This window comes from Abramis brama, assembly GCF_963993115.1.
Source record: "Abramis brama genome assembly, chromosome: 21".
NCBI classification, from domain to species: Eukaryota; Metazoa; Chordata; class Actinopteri; order Cypriniformes; family Leuciscidae; genus Abramis; species Abramis brama.
The window spans coordinates 31,921,156-31,946,608 of record NC_139983.1 but is presented as its reverse complement, the minus strand read 5'-3'; the positions used below and the strand labels follow the sequence as shown (position 1 = coordinate 31,946,608).

The 25,453-nt window shown below is 39.9% G+C and overlaps 1 protein-coding gene and 1 long non-coding RNA gene across 3 annotated transcripts in view; both read left to right on the top strand.

The window, feature by feature from the left end:
- LOC311071945 (uncharacterized protein) overlaps positions 1-25,453 on the top strand; it is a 37,164-nt gene that overhangs the window by 8,304 nt on the left and 3,407 nt on the right. For both annotated transcript variants that reach the window (XM_084096574.1, XM_084096575.1), the window contains 3 exons: positions 9,715-9,796; positions 12,340-12,815; positions 17,672-17,725. In XM_084096574.1, the coding sequence (XP_083952700.1) occupies positions 9,715-9,796; positions 12,340-12,815; positions 17,672-17,725 (612 nt within the window). The remainder of the gene's footprint in view (positions 1-9,714; positions 9,797-12,339; positions 12,816-17,671; positions 17,726-25,453) is intronic.
- LOC311072141 lies at positions 552-3,035 on the top strand. The gene is made up of 2 exons (XR_014603976.1): positions 552-2,370; positions 2,498-3,035. It is a non-coding gene; the product is annotated as an uncharacterized lncRNA (long non-coding RNA).

Below are 25,453 nucleotides of genomic sequence, written 5' to 3'. Positions count from 1 at the left end.
ATCAACTTTTTAATAACAGAATTGTTTCTACTTCAGCTTGATTGAAAATAAACTATAATAACTTGTTTTCATGACAGATTTATTAAAACATTCATTAAATAATGAAGACATCGCTAACAGGTTAAGTAAAAAATATAATGATACAGTGTAATACAGTGTATATATTTAGCAATATTTGTCGCTAAAAAATATGTTTTGTTGTTTTAGTTTGTTTTGTTGTGAACTTGAACGTCATCTTCTGTGAAGAAGACTGCAGTTACAAAAGAGAAACTAGATGGCAGGTTATTTTGCTTAAGTTTCCAATTGACTGAAGATATAAATTACATTATGTTATTAAAGCTGCAGTAGGGAGTTTTTAGAAAACGTTGACTTAGCCTGAAAATTCGAACAAGCACAGCTTACAGGTCACTCCCCCTCGCTCTCTGCTGCGCTACAGCCCTCCCTCCACAGCTCCTCCCTTCACAGCTCCTCCCTTCACAGCTCCTCCCTCCACAGCTCCTCCCTCCACAGCTCCTCCCTCCACAGCTCCTCCCTCCACAGCTCCTCCCTCCACAGCTCCTCCCTCCACAGCTCCTCCCCCACAACAGAGCCTGCCGTGAACGCGCAGGCTAGTAAACATGCAGGGCCACTGATGACGGCGGATAAACAGTTATCGCACATTCACTGGTAGGGACGAAACATCAACAATATACTTTACATTGACTATGGCCTGCCCAAACTTTGACTACAAACTTGGTCCTCAAATCATTACGTATTTTGCAATACATGTAATGTAACTTCATAACGTTGCACTCTTTCTATAAGTTATAAATAGCTAGCAAGATAATATAATGGTAACGTTACAGTATCTAAGTAATTATTCTAGCGATGTGTAATGCTAAATAAGGTTTGCTAGTACATTATTTCAGCAACATGACAAGCCAGTGAATTAGCAGGTTTGTATTGTTGCTTTGCACAGTGCGTGACATTTTATCTGTATGTTATGCGGCTAGAGTTTTGACACTGAGTCAATGGGCTCCGACGGGCTTGTTTATCGTCATCGGTCTTTTTCCGTTTACCTGTCTTTATTGTATGAGCAGGTGCCACTCAAGAAATTGGCAGTTTTGGTTGTTTGTCCGAGGCCATTAGCACAGCTGCGGCACACCGGCTATCTTGATTTTGAGCGACGGTGCGCGCTGTGCCGTGCGAGAGAGGGGGGTGATCAGCGTACACAAGCTTGATTGACACTGCTAAGACACTCCTCCTGGCTCTGATTGGTTGTTTCTTACCGGGAGCGGTGTATTTCTGCAAATGGCAATAGGACCACTGGGAGGAGCCTGGGGAGCTTGATTTTTTCACAGATTATCTGTCTCATATTCTACTGTCAGGACATAATGACAGTTTTAACAAATATGTAAAAAATACATTTTTACAGAAGTTACCAACTGCAGCTTTAATACAATTTTGACAATGTTGTGTGGTACATTGCGAACAAAGGTCAGATATTATATTGCATAAAAGTCTAGTCTAAAAATGGCATAGCAACCTGCACTTTAAAAAAATAAATGTAAAAATCGAGAATTAAATCGAACCGTGACCTGAAAATGTAATCGAATCGAGGATTTGTAGAATCGTGACACCCCTAGTAATAAAGGTCATCAGTAACCGATTACCACTCATTACAGGCCACTGCAAAATCAGGACCTATTGACGTGTTACAGGACACATGGATAGAGTTCAGAGCACTGTGACATGTTACTGTGCTGATGTGTGCGTTTTGTTTCATCGGTTATAGGACATATGCTGCCCTCATAAAGACGTTAAGACTGTCACATGATTAAACTTTGAGCATTATCACACTAACAACTCACTTGTGTGCCAACAGCTTTCTGAGCTGATATCATATTCACACACACCCTCTTCAAAGCTTGTAATCCATGACAGTCATCACTGACCCTAATCTACCCCACACATTCAGCCAATGCTAATCCAGCAGGCCGTGACAGCAGTGACACCTCCCCGTCTCTCTCGTTCCCACAGTGCTTTGCAGGATGGCACTGTAGACCTGAGGCTACAGGGCATCTGATTGTGTTACATATACAAACACATTGACAACCCTATAATTTACGAGCTCAAACAAGGCTGGCGGACACAGAGAGTGAACCATAAGCTATGCAAACAGCTCTACCTCCAAGAGCAGTGCACTGTAGTCTGCATCAAACCCACATGCAAATGCTGTTATGTTGTGTATGTTAATAATGCAAATGGGTTGTTCTTTTTTATGTCGTAAGGAAATGTCTGGGATCGGTTTAATGGATACCAACAACACTTTTATACTTGCCATTTTAAATCCTAGACTTCCTTACATTAAGGGATTACTGAATTCAAAAGGCCTGTTCACACCAAGAACAATAACTAAAGATAACTATAATGAGAACTAGCATTAAACTAGCGCAAAAAAATATCGCTCTTGCTGCGGGTCTGTTACCTGCCGTTTAAAATGCTGGAGCTCTGAAAGCAGGATGGATTCTGATTGGCTGTCAATAAAATAAACTGTCAAATAAAATAAATGATAAAAAAAAAAAATAATTCTTAAATAGATTTCAACGATATTGTTTCTCTGTGCTGTTATCGTTATTCTTTTATATTCAGAATGATTTTTAAAACTATATCTTTGTGGTTATCATTATAGTTCTAGTGTCACGGTTTGGGGTTGAGGAGATGAGGCGAGGACTCAAACGCAGAAGAAATAAAGGCTTTTATTAAGCAAAAAATAAAACAAAATACAAACAAAACTACCCCGAGGGGGAAGACTTGACTTGACTTGACTTGACTTGAGGAACACACAAGGGTAAACATATGACAACGAACCAACACAGGACTGCAAACACAGGGTGAATAAATAGGGAGAGCAAACAAAGCAGGTAACGAGGGAGGACAGGTGGGGCAAATGAATCAATAATCAGGTAACAAGGTGGGCGGGGCTAGACAATCGACAGGAGAGCACATGGCACAAGGAAACACATGACAAGCCATGTGCTCACACCAAACATGACCAGTAAAACAAATCACACGCCATGTGCTCACATAAAACGAGACATGAACAGCAGCCAATGAGAACACTCATATGCCACGTGTTCACACAAAACATGACAACATGAAAGCACACAGCTAGTGAAAAACACAAGACAAGTACAAGACAAAACATGACATGAAAGCACGCGGCCGATGAAAACATGAACCGCATGAACACAGAACACAGATGCAGACAGGAGAGCGTACTGTCCAAGCGAACTCGAAACCGCACGCTCACACGACAAGACAGCGCGCACGAGAATGAGCGAAAGCTCAACAGACGACAAACACGCAGAGCATGAATGTCCGAATCCCGACACAGAACCGAAACCAAACTAGACAGATGTGCCGGGATCCAAACACCACGCACAAGTAACAAGCCATACAGACAAGAGAGCGCACGGCTCGAGGACCAGCGTCCACACAGACCAAGTCTGTCCCAGAACCAAGAAATACACTAGACAGAAGTGACAGAACCCTGACATCTAGTCCTTGGTGTGAACAGGCCTGAAGCCAGGGAAAATATTCCTTATGGGAAGTTTCCACCCTAAATTCATTACAATAAATGATGCTAATATTTATTCAAAGGTTTTTTTTGTTGTAATTTTTTACATACTTATTAGAATAAAGTTGATAATCACTAACAAAAAGTAGTTTATTTTTGGTTTGTTTTTTTTAGACATGGTACCATAGTAATATTATGGTATTCTTTGAAATATATCATGTAAATAGCATGGTACATGAATATGGTATTCATATCTGATACCATCACTGTCATGATGCTTATTTGTAACGGTTTGTCTTTTCCCGAGAATCCCGAATTGCACTTCATATTGGTGAAAATTATGTATTCCCCAAGAAGGAAAGGTGTAATCTATGTGTAAGCAAATCAGTTCAGGTCCACTGCTTAATACATGCAAATACAGAGGGAATGGGCTGGGCGATAAACCATCAACCGTGTGATTCACACCTGCATGAGTACAGCTCCCCTGCAGAAAGTCATGCAGTCAGTGCTGTCTATATTGGTTTGATTTAACCATATGATTATGTTTCAACAGAAAGAACTGCTACAAATGCATGCTAACTGACCTCAAGCAAAACTGCGGCCCTGCGCTGTGGCGCTCTTATCATGTACAGTTACAAAGAGAAACATTGAAGCACATCCACATTCCTGTCGCTCACCTGCCCGACTAAATTTGTATGTCAGTTATTCAGATGAATAATCAGTTTCTGAATGAATGTGCTGCCTGTTTAATTTAAGTTATGCAATTCAGTCATGCTATGACAAAGTTGATTAGTAACCATGATAGAAAATGGTTGTATTCTTTCCTATTCAAATTTATACTTTCAGCTTGCTTTACATCCATACATCTGGAAAATAGCATAGTTATTGATAGAAACAGCTATAATATCTTTGAGGATATTAAAATACTGTAGTTAATATACACACAGGCGCTTGTTTTACTCACATTTGTTAGTCACTTTCAATAAAAACATCTTTGAAATGAGGAAATATGTGACCTCACATCAGTTGAAATCTGTATTTGCACCAAGTTATTATAACTTGGTGAAAGAGATGTTGTTAGCACTTTATTTTACAGTGCTGTTCCGCATGTATACTATGTACTTATTATGGCAATTACAATAACTGGGTTATAACTAGGTACTAACCCTGAACCTACCCCTAAACATAACCTTAACCCATGTAGTTAACTTACATTACCAGTACTTTCTTGGGTTAAGTACTGCAAGTACAGTACATTTGTTCGTTTGTTGGTGCATATTTCTTGCCTAGCACGGTAAAAGTCACTAACAATATGTCGTATTACCATGTAACACTATCACTGTGCCATGGTATTGCCCATGGCGCTTTTATTTTAAGAGACACAGTTTCTCTTGTTTTTATATTACAGGTCTGTAATGCTTTAATCTGAGAGCGTTTCAATGAAACCTACTTCTTTTGTAACTGAAATTGAAAAGCATACTGTGAATAGCATTTAAAGGTTTTCAAAAACATACTGTCATAGTATGAGAAAAATGTTGATGGCTATCTTCAAAGACAGTGTTATGTGAGCACTGCTTTGAACCACTTTTTACCAAGTGAAAGGGAAGATACTGCCTAAACAATTATTTGAGGAAAAAACAGGCTGTGCTTTCATTTCGGTCCAAAACCATAGTGAATAGCTTGATGGGTAATTTGACCCTGATGCTGATGATTTTGACAATAGCTCTGTCAACATATCTTCACTTAAACACATGCCTGGAATAATCTCATGTGAAGATGTTGTCATCCCATCTGGGGATGGTTTCCTGGGTAACAGGCCTCATGCTGTGCTGCCGAATTTAGTCCAGTCACTCAGCAGTATGTGTGTTTGTGCGTAGGGTTCCAGTACTAGCCAAAATAATAAGTCAATCGTCTTTTACCATACAATACATTATCTCTATGCCATCAATGAACATAAGAGTTGAACAGACCGGCAGCAATTGGCCAAAACTTTATGACCACCTCCCTATTGGTCCTTCGCTTGCTGCCAAAACGGCGCCGACCCGCCAAGGCACGGACTCTACAAGACTCCTGAAGGTTTCCTGTGGGATCTGGCACCAAGACGTTAGCTGCAGATCCTTCAAGTCCTGTAGGTTGTGAGTTTGAGCCGCTGTGGACCGAACTTGTTGAAGTCTTCATTATTTTTTGTAAACCATTCTTGAATAATGCGTGCATTGTGACAGGGTGATTATCCTGCTGAAAGAGGACACTTCCACCTGTGAACACCATTGTCATGAAGGGCTGTACCTGGTCTGCAACAGTGTTTAGGTAGTAGTAGTGGCACGTGTCAAATTTACGTCCACATGAATGGCCGGACCCAGGGTTTCCCCGAAGAACATTGTCCAGAGCTTCACACTCCCTCCACAGGCTTGTTGTCGTTCCACAGTGCATCACTTCCCCAAGAAAACGGTGCACACATTCACGGCTGTCCATGTGATGTAAAAGAAAATGGGACTTGTGTGATCAGACGACCTTTGACTGCTCCAAAGTCCAGTTCTGACGCTTGTGTGCCCATTGTAGGTGGTTTTGACGGTGGACAGGGGTCATTAGGCACTCTGATTGGTCTCCATACGCAGCAGAGTGCACATTCCTTCCATAACCAACATTCAAATTTTGTGTGACTTGTGCCACAGTAGACCTTCTGTTGGCTCAGACTAGACAGCCTTTGTTGTCCTTGTGCGTCAATGAGCCTTGGGCGCTCAACACCCGTTTCAGAGATGCTCTGATCCAGTCGCCTCGCCACAACAATTTGGCCCTTGTCAAAGTCACTCAGATCTTTATTCCTGCCCATTTCTCCTGCATCCAACATGTTGATTATGAGAACTGATTGACTAATCTACACAGAGCTTAAAATGTGTCCTTGTTATAAGATTTTCACTTCACCTGTGACCAGTCATAATGTTTTGGCCCATCAGTGTACACAGAGCCTGTTTTTCCTGTTGTGTACTACTCCTTTTTCAGCAGCTTTTGTGTCTGCAGAGCTTTTTAGTGCAGGCAAAGAACCATGCAGATGTCAACTTAGTATCAGTGGTGTTTTCTCTCAACACTGAAGTGAGTTTGAACGAGGCTGGATGTATAATGACACTGGGGGTCTATTGATTGGCTGTCACCATTAAGTCAAGGTCACTTGCCAGCATGTTGTTCAGGGCTTGATGCGCTGGCATTGTTTCACCTCCTGCCTACTTGAGAGAGCTACGACACAAATAGGGCCGGTGTGTACAGTAAAGGCACACGCTATAACTTTTAGTTCCTAGTCATAGGAACCATGCTTTATTGGCATGGTAAAACAGCTTTACATAACCAAGCCATTAAATAACACTTTTACTGTACCATCAGTCGATCAATATCACAAAGTAAACGCTGTCAGAGTGACTCAAGAGCACAATGTCAAGGTTTATTTTTCCAATATTTACAGGTTGAATGTAAGTCATACCTAATATAAATGTATACATTTGTACTTAATTACATTCAAATTTAAAAACAGGTCTGTTAATGCTATACACAATGTTTATAAGCATTTCCGGTTGGCATTTTCTTTCCAGTGATTCCTCTTTTGTTGTCACAATACAGATATATTATGATCCTTCACTTAATTGTTTCTCATTCATCATTTGGCTTTGGGATTTGGGCAGTTTCCTGCTATCATTGTAGAGCCATATATAAATAGTGTTGACAATACGCACCTCAGGGTAAGTTTAAACTTGTTTGAGGGAATGGCATACCTTGTTTCCATCTGTTTTATCATAGGCCCTCGAAGTTGTAGTCCTAACCAAGTATACATTTTTGGAACAGCCAAGTTGATTTAAAAACTTGAAGGGGATTCAAATTGTGTTTTGCTGGAAACTTGTTTCCTAGTTAGGACAGTTTTATATTCTCAGCTAGTTCTCAGTTTTTATGTTGAATAGAAATATTAGTGCACATTGAGCTCCAGTTTGTAAAGGATATGTTTGCCAAATTTTCAACCAGCTTTGTTTGTATTGTTACAATGCCGGTAAATTAACAATATGCACTCTTTCTCTGTGTTACCTGCTCCATATTTTCCTGTTTATTTGTCAGGAAAAGTTTTCGGATGACACCAACTGCATCATTTTGCATCACACGATAGACTTTTGACTGCTCCAGGTCTTTTAATTAAAACTACAGATTGAAGTAGAGTCGGATCGACAAGGGGGTGGTGTCAAAATCAAAAATGCATTATGGGTGTTTTTGGCAAAATGGAACCCTTTTTTTTCTCGTTTAATCTTTTTCACATTTCTACTGCATAACCATGTTTTTATAAAAGCCCATCTTGCCATCAATGAATTAACCCTTTAAAGGTGCAGTAAGTGATGTCTGAGAAACATTGTTGATATTTAAAATCATCCCAAACAAACACGCCCCTCCTTTCATTGCTCCGCCCCCAACATGCTGTGCTGTTACTAGAGCTAACATTACAACAGCATATCTTGGTTTCTCTGATCTTTTCTCTTTTGTAATGTCTCTCAGCCATCTCTCTTTCTACAGTCTTTCTCTTCCATCATGAGATGACACGTCCCCTACTGCTGATTGGCTACAAGTGTGTTATGGTGCTCTGTCCGATCCACTTTAAACAGTGTTTCTCATAAGCCGCTTACTGCACCTTTAAGTATGATTATTACCACTGAACCTTGTGTAACACCCTAGAATGAAACGTGTAATAGGCAGAAGTTTCCAAATACATTCGAATATTAACAGAAAATCGCCTGTCTTTGTACAGCCGGAGACGCTGTCTGGCAGGGGCTCTGGTGGAGAGGAATGGTAATTTGTGGTGGCTTTGAGATTGGAGACAGACTGGATTTCAGCGAGTGAAAATGGCTCTTCTGGGGGCCCTGAGCTGCCGTGAGATCCTAGAGCCTGTGAGAAAGAGTGACACATTTGAGTCATTCAGTTTCTCTCACTGTTTGCTTAGTGAAAGGCGAAAGAGATGAGAAGAGAAGTGGGCTGTGTGTGTGTGTGTACTTGAGAACAGATGGCAGCTGGTTAGCTGGGCTTGGACAAGGTAATTACCATGCACTGTGTTACTTAACTCCTTACTGGTGCAGTCTGTTGGGTTTTATCCCTGTTCCATACTTTCGTTCTATGATAGACTTCGAAACCGGTTTGCTCTTAAAATAATCTTGAACCAAAAATGAACCAACACACTTGGGACATAGCTAACGTTTCACAGCAATTGGTTGTGGTATATTGGGTGTGCCTCTTGTTTTTACTTCTCTTAACCTCACGCTCTGTTTCTTCTTTTCACACTTTCGGATCTTTACTCAAACAAGGAAACAAGGAAATGCATAAACTGAAGTTAAATTGAAATAGGTTTCATTTGGCAAGTGAGCACATCGTTTCTGCTTTACCACATATTCTAATCTGATCACACCTTCTCTTATCTCAGTTAAGGTGTAAATCTGTGAATCGTTAGTGTAAATATTGCTCATACTTATTACTCATACTCATACTCATGGATATTAAACACATCACACATTATTTATGCCGTGTGTGACATGAATCATGCAGATTATTGACTATTACATTTTTAAGCAATCAGTCTTAAGATGTTCAGCAGGCAGATGACAAAATGGGCCAAAAGTCCTATAGACTTACACATCTAGTGAACAGATTCTCATGGACATTTGGGCTTTTATCACTGGGGCCACTTGCAACATGCAAGCAACCGCTGCACAACTTGCTAAAAAACAACTCTGAATACCTTAGGAACCACATAGCAACGTCTGGCAACCACCCATAACACCCTTGCATAATGAAGGCAACTTTTGCATGGGTGATCGTTATGCACATTTTCATTAGGAGTTTCTTAGTAAATGGATAATCCCTTTGTTTAGGTTGCTTTGTTTGCAAGAAACATTCAGCACTTACAGCATAAGTTAATCTCTCCCTTTGGTATAGAAGGTTTCCTAAGAAGTTGCCCAAGTGTTAGTCACTGGTCTTGTTGTGATAGCAAATGATAAGCAATACTTGTATGCCAATACAGATGCATGAATAACCCTTTCCATTTGTTTGTGTGAGCTGTGGGACGTGACTGTCTGAGTTTACTTGTTTGTATCATGGCGATTCAGGTTTGTCTGACCTTTGCTTTGCTTTTGAAACAGATTTCCTACCATGGCAGTGAGGAAGGGGGGGAGAGTGAAGACTCAGAAGGCGAAAACCAAGAGTTGGCACAGATCGATAGAGGTGTGTATTTTTATTTTATTTTATTTTTTGACACATGCATATGCATATTGTATAGAGGGCTTCAACAACTAATTGATGAAATCAAATATGATACATAGAAAAATACATTTACTTAAGTTACTGTTATGTTCTTATAAATCAAGCTTTTCAGTTTTGCAAAATTGTGTCTTGAAAGCAAGTTGAAGTGTTCATTTAACAGAGAACAGTATTTGTTGTTAAACATAAAATTAAAATTTTAAATGAAACAAATTAAAACCCTATATTCAATGTAGGCTAACTATGCTATTTTGATATCTACAGTAATGGGATTACTGAAAAATGAAGTGTACACGTGACATTAGGCATTATAGGAAAAGTAAAATGATCGCAGTAGATCATTACTATGTTCACAGTAGGGAATGTGTGTCTCCAGAACATTCTACACTTTCATACATTTGGTTCTGCTGCTTTCAAACTGTGAAAATTACTTTATTGAAATTTTTTGAAATGCATAACATATTTAATCTTGCACATTGAAGGGAAACTATCTGATAAATAGAATAATCAGAAAAGAATTTACAGATTAAACTATTATCAGAGTAGTTATTAGTTGAGGTTATTAGTTCTAAGTTAGAAACTCCAAACCATAAACTTTATCTGGAGTCTAAAATCTAAACTACATATGCATTTTAATCGCTCCTTGCTTGTACTTTCTGTACTTCCTGTCATAACAGAAGCTAAGAGCGATGAGAAATGGTTTGGTGTGATCTAATATGGTGTGGTGTGAGGTAGTTTCTCATAAAGGGCCGTCAAATAATTTTCAGTGAGACGCAAACAGTGAAATATAACAATAGTTATATTTCTTATTTAATTTTTTTGTATTTTTATTTAGCAATAATACTAATAATATTGTATAGCCATATTGATTACACTTACAAACAAGCACAGCAAACCTGGAATGCTTAATTGGATTGTCCCAGCTCAGGCTCATTCGAAAAACGCAAAATATGTTGTGTCGTGTACATTTCGCGACAGTTTCAAAGTTAAATGTCCAGTGAGCGGCGCTAAAAGCGTGTTTATTTTTTTTTTCCGGAACAGATGAACGTGAATATGGCAACGTTTTATTACGTCAGAGTTTCACTGCAGTTCTGAATTGAAATGTCTGGTGAGTGACGCTAAAAGATTAATGCTCCATCACGTTTTAAAATAACGTACACCTACACTAAACGTTGTCTCTTTGGTCGTGTGTAGGCCATAGTGTTGTCACGGTACCAAAATTTCAGTATTCGGTACCGATACCAGTGAAAATCCACGGTTCTCGGTAACAATTTTGGTACCAAAGTGCTAGAAATCGATAAATTCTTTGCTGATACTTCCTCGTCATCATGGAGAGCGCAGTTCGCACCGTTTCAAAAATAGTCGATCTCCGAATGCGAACGAACTTACTCTGAATTTTAGTAGGCCTATTGTTTTTATATGAGGATCCTTTTTCAAATACAAGGTCAATATTGATTTTCACTAACGACAAAACAACAAATTATCCGTGAATTTATATGGAACTAATCTTTACAAGCTTTCCATCTTACTCTCCTCATGTACAGTAACGTAACGTTGCATTCGGAGATCGACAAGTTTCTCCTTTCCACAAGCGCTTTCTCTCCCGTGGCGTCTGTCATTGCTATGCAAACATGAACATAGGCGCTCCTGGAAAAACCATAGACAGTATATAAACGGGAAAAACGAGCGCGCCGCGTCGCTCCTAATATGAGAGATTTGGAATAACGAATCTGCAAAAAATGCGCTATGTGAACGGCCACTTATGGCAACGTGACATTAGCCTAATCCAAAATATTTCCATAAGTGTCTCTTTCCTCCTTTCTTATCAACAAGTGGATTTACAGCCACCACATCAGCAGCACCGCCGGTCGCCATGTCTCAGCGCTTTAATAAAGAGGACGCGCAACTGCACGCGATCAGTGCATGCATGCGCATCAAGGAACCGGGTTTGAACGGGTCCTCGGTACCACTGGTACTTAAGAAAACTTGGTACCGTGACGTTTACATTTTTTTAGTACCGACTTGGTACCGAAGTACCGGGTCTTTTGACAACACTAGTCGGCCATATTAAAATTCTCAAGAAAATACAATTTTAACATTAGTCGTTGTTAGGACTTCCCTCTTCATGCTTCTCTCTCCTCCACTCCCCACACCCCCTTCATGTGTACGCGCACTAACCCCCCACCCCCACCGCCAATTAATTCTTGTCGGTGATTGGCTGGAACACTGTTTGTCATGTTTCTTGGTCCAGGCTGGGCCAGTTTGTTTTTCTTGCCGTTTGTGGAGCCTGGGCTGTCTACAGAGACCGCGTTTTTTACAGTGTATTCAGGGGACAGGCAGCTAGCAGATAGTGAGGAGATGTTTGCTGGATGTGTCAAAAAATGTTTTGGCCTAAAAAACGTGTGACATCGCTTAGAGCACCTTTAAGTGCGTTTTAAGCTTCTTAAAAAAAAAAAAAAAAAGGTTCTGCTGAATGATACCTTCTGCTGTATTTCGCCCCTCTACAGAGCGCCGGCGGAATTGTGCCTTGACTCCTCTAGCCACCAGTCAACAGCACAACCAGGGCATTCTCTCTCCGGCTCACTTACGCCGTCTCCGTTTACTCCTGGACCCGACCCTGGACCGCCACAGTTCGGAAGAGGAGCTGGAGCGCATCGCAGGAGCCCCGGGGGCCGAGGGGGGCCGGAAGTGGCACAGACATGGAGACATGAGCAGCGCCTCTAGTGACGAGGAGGTGAAGGACCTGTGTGGGCCGAACGAACCGTCGACCGGGGCCCGCTTGAGCGCCACCTCTCCCAGTCCTGTCCTCTTCAGCTCCTCTCCTCCTCGAGTGCTCAAGCCTTCACACACGCCGGCCCGCCTCCCCGTCCGGCCCATCATTCTCAGCCACTTTGAACAACCTTCCATGCCTTACTGGCGCCACCGGCCCAATTACACAGGAGAACCTGGTCGCCCCAGCCTAGACCTGGAGAAAATGCAGCAGGTAAGAGACACTCATTTTGACTCAACATCTGGCTAAGAACGAACTTGGGTGGTTTTGCAAGGGAGGACATCAGCATCTTTTGATAGTCCTATCCAACAACTGTAGTCTTAACCCTATGCTTAACATTCCCTAAAAATCAGAGGGAAATATGATGGGTGGATAAGAATGTAGAAGAGACCCCTAACCCTATGATCTAATTGATTGATATAGGGCTGTTGTTTCTGGACCAACTAGTATATACATCCAGGAAAGCATTATTAGCAAAATCACAGTCAACAAGAGCATGCTTTTTCCAAATAGTGTGTAGTAGTTAATAGCTAAAAGTTCTTAATATGAAATGAAAACCCGGATTTTTTCTCAGAAACATCGCAATTCGATTATTCCCCCCAAATCATACAGCTTTATTTATCAGTGTCAGCACTCCTTAAGGAATGAACCTTTTTTTTTTGGTCTTTCTTCTTTGAATTTTTTGTTTTCATTATTGTCTTCTGCTTTTTTAAAAGCCATTGTGTCCATGATCAGATGCACCATTGTATCACTGTATCAACGCAGTCTTTTTATTACTCACAGCAATTTATACAGTGGTCCAAAAACATATTTTGAAACTTAAATAACACTTAAAAACGTGTGAATATCACTGCACTAGAAACAGAATATTAGATCAAGTGGAATTTACTTGTGCGAGCTCACTTATCAAGCAAAACATTCACAAAAGTTTAGGTTTTAAATGACAAAACAATGGATATTGTTCAATTAGGGCAAAAGTATTTGGAAACTTTCTGGTTCTCAAAACGTACGGGAAACTGTGGTTACTTTGCTAAGGCACCTGTGTAAACTTGAGGGGAACTGAACTGACTTTATATAGCCAGCAAAAAACCTTAGTCTCTGAAAAGTAAAGTTACTATATTTCCCCCCAAAGAACCTCTTGAATACTTTCTGGTGTTAAATCTCTTCGTTCCAGACCAACAGTCCTTGTCAACTCAATGGCTGAATTTGAAAACAATGCAAGACAAATGCACAAAACTACACTTACTCAGACAAGTCCATGTGCTTCAGGGCTTTGTGCCCGCCACCTCCAGAGAGAAAGAGAGGATGACAGATGTCAGCCCCCCTCCCTCGCTCTGAACAAAAGCCTGATAGAGTGAATATGTGAGTGAATGAAACGGCAAAGTGGGAAAAAAAGTAGTTTTCAACCTAGTAGTTTTGTCTTCAGGTGTTCAAATAAACAGGCCAGATTGTGCCAGGTTAAAACAAAGGACATGTGGAGATGTAAAGAGCAAAAAGACGAGTACAGAGAGAGAAGAGGGCTGTGAGGACCATATGACTCTAGGAGTGCACTGTGTGTGTGCTTGGTCAAGTGGAATGGGAGGTGTTGATGGAAAAACAAAATGTGGGAGACTACTCAAGTTAACTGCTAAAAGCTCATTTTGCTTCATCTCTTTTAAAGTGCCCCTATTTGCTATTTTAAAGGTTCCTATTTTATTTTGGAGGTCTCCTACAATAGTTTTACATGCATCCAAGGTAAAAAAAAAAACCCCAACACTTTAATTTTCTCATAATACACATTGCACATCACCTCATTTCTCAAAGAGTCTGAAAACGGTTCTTTCGAAGATTCAGTCTCTCTAAACCCCTCTTTTCCGTGAGCCTGCTCTGCTCTGATTGGTCAGACCGGCCAGTCTGTTTTGATTGGTCTACCTCTTACAGCGTGTCTCTTAAACTAAACGCCCATTACCATATCTGAATTTCAGCTCCAGAGGCTTCCTCAGCGAATGACATACAATGATACAAACAGTAACAATGAATACGTTTACATGCAGCCAATAACCCGTTCAAAACCGGAATATTAGCAATAACCCGATCGCGCACGGCCATGTAAACACCGGCAAAAACCCGGATATGCTCATATCCCGGTTTTTAAAAACCCGGATATGATCCCTGGGGTACACCCGAATTTTTGGTCATGTAAACGCGTATCGGCATATCCCCATCAAAAGGAACATTGATTTGTGTTCTGCGCATGTTCTATTCGCAAGGAATCTTGGTCTTTTGAGTAGAGATGGCGCATACAAAAACCCACGTGCAGTATACCGGAAGTAAACAAGAAGTAGAGGTAAACATGGCGAGACGCAGCACAGCACCACACTTTCGGAGCGAGGAGGAAAGCGCAAACAAAGGCGATCGCTATCTGCCCCGAACTATTCATTATCCGCGTGCTGCTGCTGCTGTTGTTGTCTTTGGATGCAGGAAGAAGAATCAGAAATGACGCATATTGCGTCTTAAGGTTGTCCGTACGTCCAGACGCTAACCGTGCGTCGCCGTTTACATCGGGATATTGCCAATTGATTACAAATTCCATGTATACAGGAGTAACTCTCTCTGCTCACGCATGTAAACGGGTTATTCCGAATGTTTCAGAAACCCAAATAGTGACCTTAACCCGACCATAACCCGAATATTGACAGCTTGTAAACGTAGTCATTGGCGTTTTTTTTTCTGTATCAATTCCAGTGCGAGTCCTCATGCTTTTGAAGCACATGCAAAGTAGATGAAAACAGTATTTTCTCAACATGAATAACACAAATAAGACTCTTCCAGTCTCAGCTACAACTAGTGTTTGAGGGCGGGGCAAAGTAGACGTTGTTCACGGGCAGCCAATGAAGACCACAGGCTGGCATTATGCAAATTTGTTACATTGTTACGTTTTCCATTCACATTACACACACTGCATGAAAGCTAATATTCGAAAAAGCACTTTAAATCAAACGTACACAAATGAATAAGTCATCATTATATTGCCTTTAGTACTAAACATGAAATAATCCATGTCCAGCCTCACTCTACTGTGTATCACACATTTAATTATATACGGCAGCTGTTATGTTAATATGTTGAGCCACTTTTGGGCGACAGTCGTGTTAGTTTTTCATTATTAATCCTTACCAACTAATCCATTCCTGCACATATGCAGTTGCTTAAATCTCAAACGCAGGGGTCCAGCTATTGTTCAAGCGAAATGAATGGTCTGTCTGACAGATGTCTAAATGCTGCCCTCCATGGTTGAGTGAGCTTGACAAACATTATCTCCTTTTTTGGGAACTTTGAAATGAGGCCGAGCTCGTTTCAGACTTCACCCGGGCTTTAACCATGGCTGCCTTCCAGTCACGCAGATCTGGACAAATTTGACAATTCCTGGGTTGTTGTTTTTTTTTACTGGGAGTTTCCCTTGTAGAACAAAGAGACTGCTTGAAATGTGCATTAATCTGTCATTGCCTATAGGTTTTTGCCATGAATTTATTATAATATATAAACTTTGAAGCGGATTGTTTTTACTGTAATGAATAACCCTGTTTTTAATGCTCTCTAAGTTAAAGGGCTATTTCTGTTGTCATTTATGGTGTGTTGTCATAACGTGTATGTTATTTATTTATTTTTGAGAAAACAAAGATGTTTTGCAGCATTTCTTTTTGATGCATAGAACGTGAATGAAATTCGAAGTTCAAGATGTTTAGTGATTAATGACTTCAAGATAAGGATACACCAATCTTAATTTTTCATGACCAATTCCAATTGCCGATTTTTAAAAGAGATTTTTTTTATTTAATTTGTACAAGCAAATGGACAGATTCCGATACCGGTTGTCGATTTAATTTAAAAAAAAATTTCGTTAAGCAAATTTATTTGTTGTTTATTTGCTCTACTACAGGCCAAACTGGCCTTAAACAAACAAGCAAAAAATATCTGTGGCCATTTGAAATTTGAGGCACCCGCAGTGTTTATTTTTATTTTTTTATTATTAGATTGCATAATTTCAATATTTAATGCACAGGCAGAATGGTCTGACTTTAGCTTCGTGAAATTGCTACATAAAACATACCTGCACAAAACAAAAACAGCAGACAGGCTGAATGAAAATGCAAACTCAGTCTGTGACAGTAGGTGGCGCTTATGAAATGGTTAGCAGCTCTGCGCTTATAAAACACTACTTTATACGGAGGTAAGAGGAAAAGAAAATGCCATCAAAACTTTAATGAAGACAGTCAGAGATACAGTACATTCATACAAATCCACACAAATTATATTTTTGGGAAATGATTACAATGCAGTTTGTGTGCAAGTCCGGAACAGAGATCGGCCAAAATAAATCAAAAACGTGTGTTTGGAGCAAAATCGATCGATGGCCGGGTAACTGGTGCATCTCTAGTTAAAGACTAATATATGGAATAATATACTAAGAAAATATGGCGCATGAACTGCGCGTTTGTCAGTTTTAGTGCTTCACAGTCTCGGTCCCTGTGCAGTCTGGACATTCTGCTAAACATCTTTTTTATTCCACACAAAAAAAGAATGTTACATGGTTTGAAATGAGGGTACATTTTTAATTTTGAGTTTTAATTTTGGCCAAATTATTCCTTTATCATTGCCTGTAGATTTTTTAAATCATAAATGTATTGTAATCTTTAAGGAGAACGGACTTTGTCCTGAAAAAAATCCGAGTTAACCTCTGCTATTGAGTCACGCTGCCTCAGTTTAGCACTAACAGTAGAGTTCTGGGTAAGGAAAGCAAACAGAGTTCCTCGTTTGTCCTGAAAGGGCGGCCCACAGGATGTTTTGCTCTGTTACATAAAAGACTGATTAGTTTTGGTAGCCACAGTGGCCCAGAGCTTCCAGGGATCTTCCAGAACAGCTCAAGGGCAAAAAAGCAGTAAATGTTTACACTGACAATATGGAAACTCGTTCCTCAGTGTGTGTGTGTGTGTTGCAGCTGGTGTGTGGAGTTTGGCTGTGCTTAGACTTAAGGAAGGTCTATGTCATTCCTTTTAACCATATTTTCTCCTTTCTGCTCTTTGCTTCAGAAAATGCTTCTAAAAAAGAACTGCGGTGGGAAAACGAGGACTATCAAGATTCGGGTGAGTGTTTCAAAAGAAAACAAACAAACTGTTTTTTTCATACAGTGACCCAAAAAAACAAAACAAAAGAATTCAGACACTTAAACCACAGTTAGAGAACGTTAACTCTTTCCCCGCCATTAACGGAATTTTCCGGCAATCCGTGTTTTCATTGTTATACGGTAGGGGGCGCTATTACACGTCTTCTGAAAGAGTACAGAATCTCCTGATTAAAACACAGGTGAAAGAGAAGCAGAAACAAGCGATAGAGGCATTGCTTATGTAAAATAACACAATCATCACACATTACAGCATATAAATCAAAACTGCCAAATGTTACGAATGAAATGTCGACCCAGGACGAGCTATAGGACTATGAAGCTTTGGGCTTTTTGTAACGCTTTCCCTGCCAGATATATATACACTAGATATACACTCACCTAAAGGATTATTAGGAACACCTGTTCAATTTCTCATTAATGCAATTATCTAATCAACCAATCACATGGCAGTTGCTTCAATGCATTTAGGGGTGTGGTCCTGGTCAAGACAATCTCCTGAACTCCAAACTGAATGTCAGAATGGGAAAGAAAGGTGATTTAAGCAATTTTGAGCGTGGCATGGTTGTTGGTGCCAGACGGGCCGGTCTGAGCATTTCACAATCTGCTCAGTTACTGGGATTTTCACGCACAACCATTTCTAGGGTTTACAAAGAATGGTGTGAAAAGGGAAAAACATCCAGTATGCGGCGGTCCTGTGGGCGAAAATGCCTTGTTGATGCTAGAGGTCAGAGGAGAATGGGCCGACTGATTCAAGCTGATAGAAGAGCAACTTTGACTGAAATAACCACTCGTTACAACCGAGGTAAGCAGCAAAGCATTTGTGAAGCCAACCTTGAGGTGGATGGGCTACAACAGCAGAAGACCCCACCGGGTACCACTCATCTCCACTACAAATAGGAAAAAGAGGCCACAGTTTGCTCGAGCTCACCAAAATTGGACAGTTGAAGACTGGAAAAATGTTGCCTGGTCTGATGAGTCTCGATTTCTGTTGAGACATTCAGATGGTAGAGTCAGAATTTGGCGTAAACAGAATGAGAACATGGATCCATCATGCCTTGTTACCAATGTGCAGGCTGGTGGTGGTGGTGTAATGGTGTGGGGGATGTTTTCTTGGCACACTTTAGGCCCCTTAGTGCCAATTGGGCATCATTTAAATGCCACGGCCTACCTGAGCATTGTTTCTGACCATGTCCATCCCTTTATGACCACCATGTACCCATCCTCTGATGGCTACTTCCAGCAGGATAATGCACCATGTCACAAAGCTCGAATCATTTCAAATTGGTTTCTTGAACATGACAATGAGTTCACTGTACTAAAATGGCCCCCACAGTCACCAGATCTCAACCCAATAGAGCATCTTTGGGATGTGGTGGAACGGGAGCTTCGTGCCCTGGATGTGCATCCCACAAATCTCCATCAATTGCAAGATGCTATCCTATCAATATGGGCCAACATTTCTAAAGAATGCTTTCAGCACCTTGTTGAATCAATGCCACGTAGAATTAAGGCAGTTCTGAAGGCGAAAGGGGGTCAAACACAGTATTAGTATGGTGTTCCTAATAATCCTTTAGGTGAGTGTATATATATATATATATATAAAAGCACTGGCAGGGGAAGCGTTAATATAGTAAATGTGTTGAACTCGTCTAGAAAATAAAATGGTTTGATTTTTTGTTATCTAATCCAATGACATTCAACCTTAAGTATCTAAATACTTTTTGGGGTCACTGTTTACACAATTTGTTAGCAAGCTGAAGAATTGTTTCTTTGCTGGCATTGATCAAATAGTACTTTCTATTTGCAGTATTTTCTGCAAATAGTAAATCATTTGGACATGTTTTTGTAATTCTGGTCTTGGATCAGGTCAATACAGTAGCATGAATGCCTTGAATGCGAGTGTTTGGATTAGTTTCTAAAAGCCTGACCCGTGAGCACGGTGCGCTGGAGCCGGGCCGAAACGCACCCGCTGACCCTCATAGCCATGGCCCTGGACCCCTGCTGTGTGTTTGGCACTCCTCACACTAGTCCAGAAGGCCCGAGCTGAACGATGCCAGTGTGTGACGTCATCATGAGCTCGGCACCTTTTGGACTGCAGAACAGTGACTCCCGCTTGCATGGCACAGGAACTGGAACACTCATGGGAAACACTGGCTGCAGACCAGCCCGCTGGAGTCAGAGAGAGGAATTACGAACACAATCTGTCTCATCTCGCAGGGGCCCCTTTCCAGAAAAACTACCATTGCATTCTTTGCTTCGGTAACATTTAACCCTGTAAAGGTCAGAAAAATAATAACAAATGAATAGTTTTTATTATTAGTGATAGTCTGAATTTTATTTTATTTTTTAAAGGAACATGCCGACTTTTTGTGACTTTAGCTTCTTCACCGTATCCCCCAGAGTTAGATAAGTCCACACATACCCTTCTCATCTCCGTGCGTGCCGTAACTCTGTCTGACGCACCCACCGCTAGCCTAGCCTAGCTAAATGGCTCCAGCTAGCATACTGCTCCCAATAAGTGACAAAATAACGCCAACATTTTCCTATTTACATGTTGTGATTTGTATAGTCACAGCGTGTACAAATAACAAGGTCACATGAGACACAGCCATCTTCTAACCGTATACATACTGGGAACTATATTCTCAGAAGGCGAAGCACTGCTACTTCTGCGGAGTGATTAGCTCACAGCACCTGAGTGACTATACAAATCACAACATGTAAATAGGAAAATGTTGGTGTTATTTTGTCACTTATTGGGAGCAGTATGCTAGCTGGAGCCGTTTACCTTCAGCCTTTTTTAACATTTCTATAAAATTATGTATGGATAATCAAGTAAACCTAAGTTGCTTCAGTCTAGTAATTGTTCATCGTGAAATATTACTAACGATATCAAAGTTATTCTTATCTTTACTTTATAAAAATCAGTGATGATTTCACAGCAAAAAAGGGGGATGTTTTTTTAATTATACTAAAAAAAGTCTTTTAACTTGATCAAACAGTATAAACTATCAATCAGACGACAGATTGTGTACATGTTTTAGGCAATGTTTTGATCATATTGATTATTTAGAGGCCTTTGAGTTTTGTGTATCAAATATGACACCGTATGCTTTAAAGGGTTAATACCACAGTATATGAATATGATAATCATGCAGCACAATGACCATCTGACACCAATGGACAAAAAATCCCATTGACTTACATTAAAAGAGGGACCTAAACCATATAAGGGGCTTTCACACCGGAGGAACGTTTTCATAGTTCATATAACTACTGGTGGAAGTTCCCGCTTTTTAGTGTGTTCACACCTCAGGAACTGGGAATGATTTTAGTTACAGGAACACTTTAAAAAATCTAAATAAGCTCCTACTTCAGAGTAGAGTCTAACCCAACACAACAGGAACTACCAGAGATGCAAGTGTACGTTAACTGGCCAAACGCATGAAAATAGAAAATGTCGGTAACACTTTTCCAATTCTCACTATTAACTAGTTGCTTATTAGCATGCATATTACTAGGACATTGGCTGTTAATTAGTACTTACAAAGCACATATTAATGCCATATTCTGCATGACCATAACCTTCATCCCATTAATCCTACCCAATACCTAAATTTAACTACCTTAATAACTATTAATAAGCAGTACTTAGGTGTTTATTGAGGCAAAAATCATAGTTAATAGTGAGAATTGGATCCTAATCTAAAGTGACCAAAATATCCAATATATGGAGTCTCCAAATTTTCAGTGCTGAAATGTTATGATAAAAAATACAAAAAAAAAAAAAAACTTCTCTTAGCTTCCAGAAATGCAGGTTTTCCTCTTGTAGACTGCAAAAGAATTGATGCGTAATAGTCTTTCTCTCCAATGAACATCCAGAAACCTCCATTTCATCTGCAGGAGATTGGATGACCATTTTATTAGATTAATGGAAAGAGGTGAGGAGAGGAGCAAGGGATGAAAAGGGAGAGGGGAGTGTGTGTGTGTGTGTGTGTGTGTGTGTGTGTGTGTGTGTTAGGATGAAGTCATTTTCCATTTATAGAGTGCCGGCTGTTGCAGGATCTACAGTCAGAGAGAAAGATGTTCTTCGTTTCACTCCTCCGCCTTGTTGTCGTTTTCAACTTCCTTTCGCTCTTCCCACTCTCTCTTTGCTTTCCCACTTTCCTTTACCTTTTGTCCTTGATTGTTGACTCATATTTTATTTTTATTTTTAACATATTTTTAGAAAATATTGTCATATTTTATTACAGCCCGCACAAATCTAGTGTATGATATTGGAGTTATTTTGACATTTAACCTCATTTAATGCTTGTAGCTACCTTAAGCTGACTGTTAAGCTGACTGCTAGTTTACAGTATTGTTGTTTTTGCTTGTGTACTTTTAAATATATTTTCTTCAACATTCCAAGCATACATCATACAGGCCTTTAGAATTGTGCATAACACAAATTCATAAGGAAAATAACTGTAAATAATAAATCAGCTCCATAGCAGATTCCAGTGATCAAGAGCTTAAGGTCCAATGGCAAAGACATACATCCGAGTGAACGAGACGGAGGGAAGTTAGCATAGAGAAGGACATAAAAAATTGGATTTAAACGCAGCCCTGCTCAGACGATTTGGGACGCAGCTCTGGTATCGGCAACCTTACATGTGTTACTCGCTATATCACCATCTACAGGCGGGATGTATTCTCCCAAACAGACAAATAGACCAGAAAATCTTATACAAAACCGATTGTTTCAAAGCAGCTCTTAAGAAAGACAATAGTGTCATTATTCAGCTCAATGTAGATTCAGTTCAGTTCAGTTCAATAAGTGTTGATTTTGCAAAGAACGGTTACAATATCCAGTTTTGTTCCGATCCGATCGGTGCAGTTAATTCGATACTATTACTGAATATTCCTTTTCTGTTTAACCCTTAAAGGGGTGGTATAATGCCCTTTTCACAAGATGTAAAATAAGTCTCTGATGTCCCCAGAGTGTGTGTGTGAAGTTTTAGCTCAAAATACCTCATAGATATTTTTATGTAGCATGTTAAAATTGTGGGTGAGCAAAAACGCACCGTTTTTGTCTGTCCCTTTAAATGCAAATGAGCAGCTGCTCCCGGCACAGGGGGCGGAGCTTCAACAGCTTGTGTCTTTTTACCTCACACAGACATGCACTGAAAATTTCAAAAACTTTTAGCCTTTTATGTTCAAACCGGAGTCAGACAATGATGGAGAGACTCAAGAAGAAGTGACAACATGTAGAAGCAACAGGACATTTCTGAATGGTTAGTTGATGAATTTATGAAGCTTATGTGTAGTTATCTTCTAGTCATTGATTTGCATATTCTGTCTTGATAATCTATAAATCATATCCCGGGGGCAGGCTTTATGTAAATTTTAGGGTTGGTGATGTCACTAACCCGGGAGGAATGTGGTGTAGTCCCTACCAGCCGTTTGTTGTAGTCCTTAAAAAGCGATTTCTTTAAAAGCTAATATCTCCCTTTGCTTTGAACTTTGAGCATTGTAACTTTGCAGATGTTGTTTATGCTCAAACAGCAACATTACACACTAACTAAAGTTAGAAAAGTGATAAGTCATAATCAACCACCCCTTTAAGCCATACTTTTTAGTTTAGAGTTTCTCATGTATTTCAGTTTGCGAAAATGTTTTTTTTTTTTAAATCATTTTTCTTTTGGTTTTCCCTGCTTCTCCCATTCCCTCTGGTCTTCTGCTCATGTATGTAGTGGTTGGGCCCCTGGTTTTATCTCCGGGCCCCGTCTCTGCTGGCCACGCTCCAGGTAAAGCTAGAGATGGAGTGGGAAGCGGCTATCAGGGGGCCAGTTAGGGAAGAGAGAAAATCATCATGGGGGTTTGAGGTCTGGGACAACACCAGAGAGAATGAGGGCTAAGAAACAAGAAAGAAATGAAACCAAAGAAGGAGGGAGGGGGAAAAAAGAAAATCATTGGTGGATGAAGGCAGAGAAGACAAACGGTCTCATCGCCTAGATGGTCCAAACTTGTTGACAAGACAGATGTTAGGGGTTGAGGGGTTAATTCGTTCCCATGTATAAGCAGTATGGTGTGTAGTGTAATGTTTTAAAAGCATTATGTACTCGTAAAATGTACCAGGAAACAAAAGCCTGAGCTGTTTGTCATAATATAATTACTCTTCCTACAGTTGCAGGTATTTGTCGGTCTAAAGGCCTGTTGAACTCTTAAAAACTTAAAATAAAGAATAGTATTTGATGGTTTGTCATTGGCTGTTAGGAATGCATGGATGAAACCAGTTTAAAATGATTAAACTCAGAACATTGTTTCCTGGAGGGAGATTCATGGAAAACAGCTGCTTGTAGAAAGTAAATGGGATCATGTAACATCCAATGAAACCCTGAGGCCTACTCTTTTTATTTTGATGAAGTGTTGATCTGGCCCCTTGATGGATTTGAAAACCTCAAATAGAGTGGCTATTTGACAGGAAAAGAGCTTAACCTTGTGGTATACGCATGTATATCTTTTTGAGTTATGCTTTTTAAGCCAGGCTAGATTTAGCTGACCATATGTGAAACATATTAACTACTTCTTTCATTCCCCAGGACAGGAACCCCTCCTTTCTCTGGGGTTTTTGCTCACTTGGTTTTACTCAGGTTTTGTTTTAAAGATCATTTTGGTCATGTAAGCCAGCGATAACACACTAGAGGAATTTTTCGACAAAGTTCAGCATGTTTCCGTAGTGTATCTTGTGAACAACTTGCACATTTGAGCTAAAGTTGGATAGATTTTGACAGACAAAGATTGAAAGAAAATAGTCTTACGTTTACACAACACCTTTTTCAACTAAAAACTGTTCAATTATACGACAACAGCGTTTTGGGGGCCTGAAAACTCACATTTTTGAAAATGGGTTTCAAAGTGCAAGTTTTTGAAAACGATACCGTTATCGTTTCAGTGTAAACTACAAAAACGCGGATTTGTGAAAAATGGTGACATCATGCGCATGCGTATCGTGTTACAAAGCGACATCGCCAACTACTGGTCTGGCATGAATAATACACCGTTTTTAGTTGTTTTCGCAGGTCCGTGTGAACGGGAATCGTTTTGATAACGCTGTCTGTACGTGAAATGCAAAACGAAATGTGCATTTCATTTTTTTTAGTACATTGTTGTTGTGTAAACGTATCCTTAGTTACTTACTGATTTGCTTAATATTAATCCGTTCTTTGGTTACTCCCAAGTGTCTTATTAGGCGAATTTAATCTTTTCATTTTAAATAGCTTTTAAATCCCAATACAGCATATTAAGATTGAAAAGAAAACAGTACAGAAGATCCAGAACTTCATCATCCTTGATAACAAAATAAATTAGGAAATAGGCATACGTTTATAAATGTAAATACTAAAGGTTTTTATTTATAAATCATATGCCACTGTTTAGAAAAAAATATTAATAATACAATAAATTATTAAATACCCCAGAAGTCACTGACATCTTTCTACTTTTTTCTCCACTTGACTAGCAGTGTATTTATTTTGTTTGTTTGTTAAATAAGAGGCAATCTGGCACTTCAATCTATAGCTTCATTCATCGTTCCGGTGAAATCACAAAACACAAGGCACACAAACGTCTCTCCGCTTTTGATATAAAATCACTGATTAACATCTTTGGACAACAATTCTACCACCAGACCATTAGGACATAA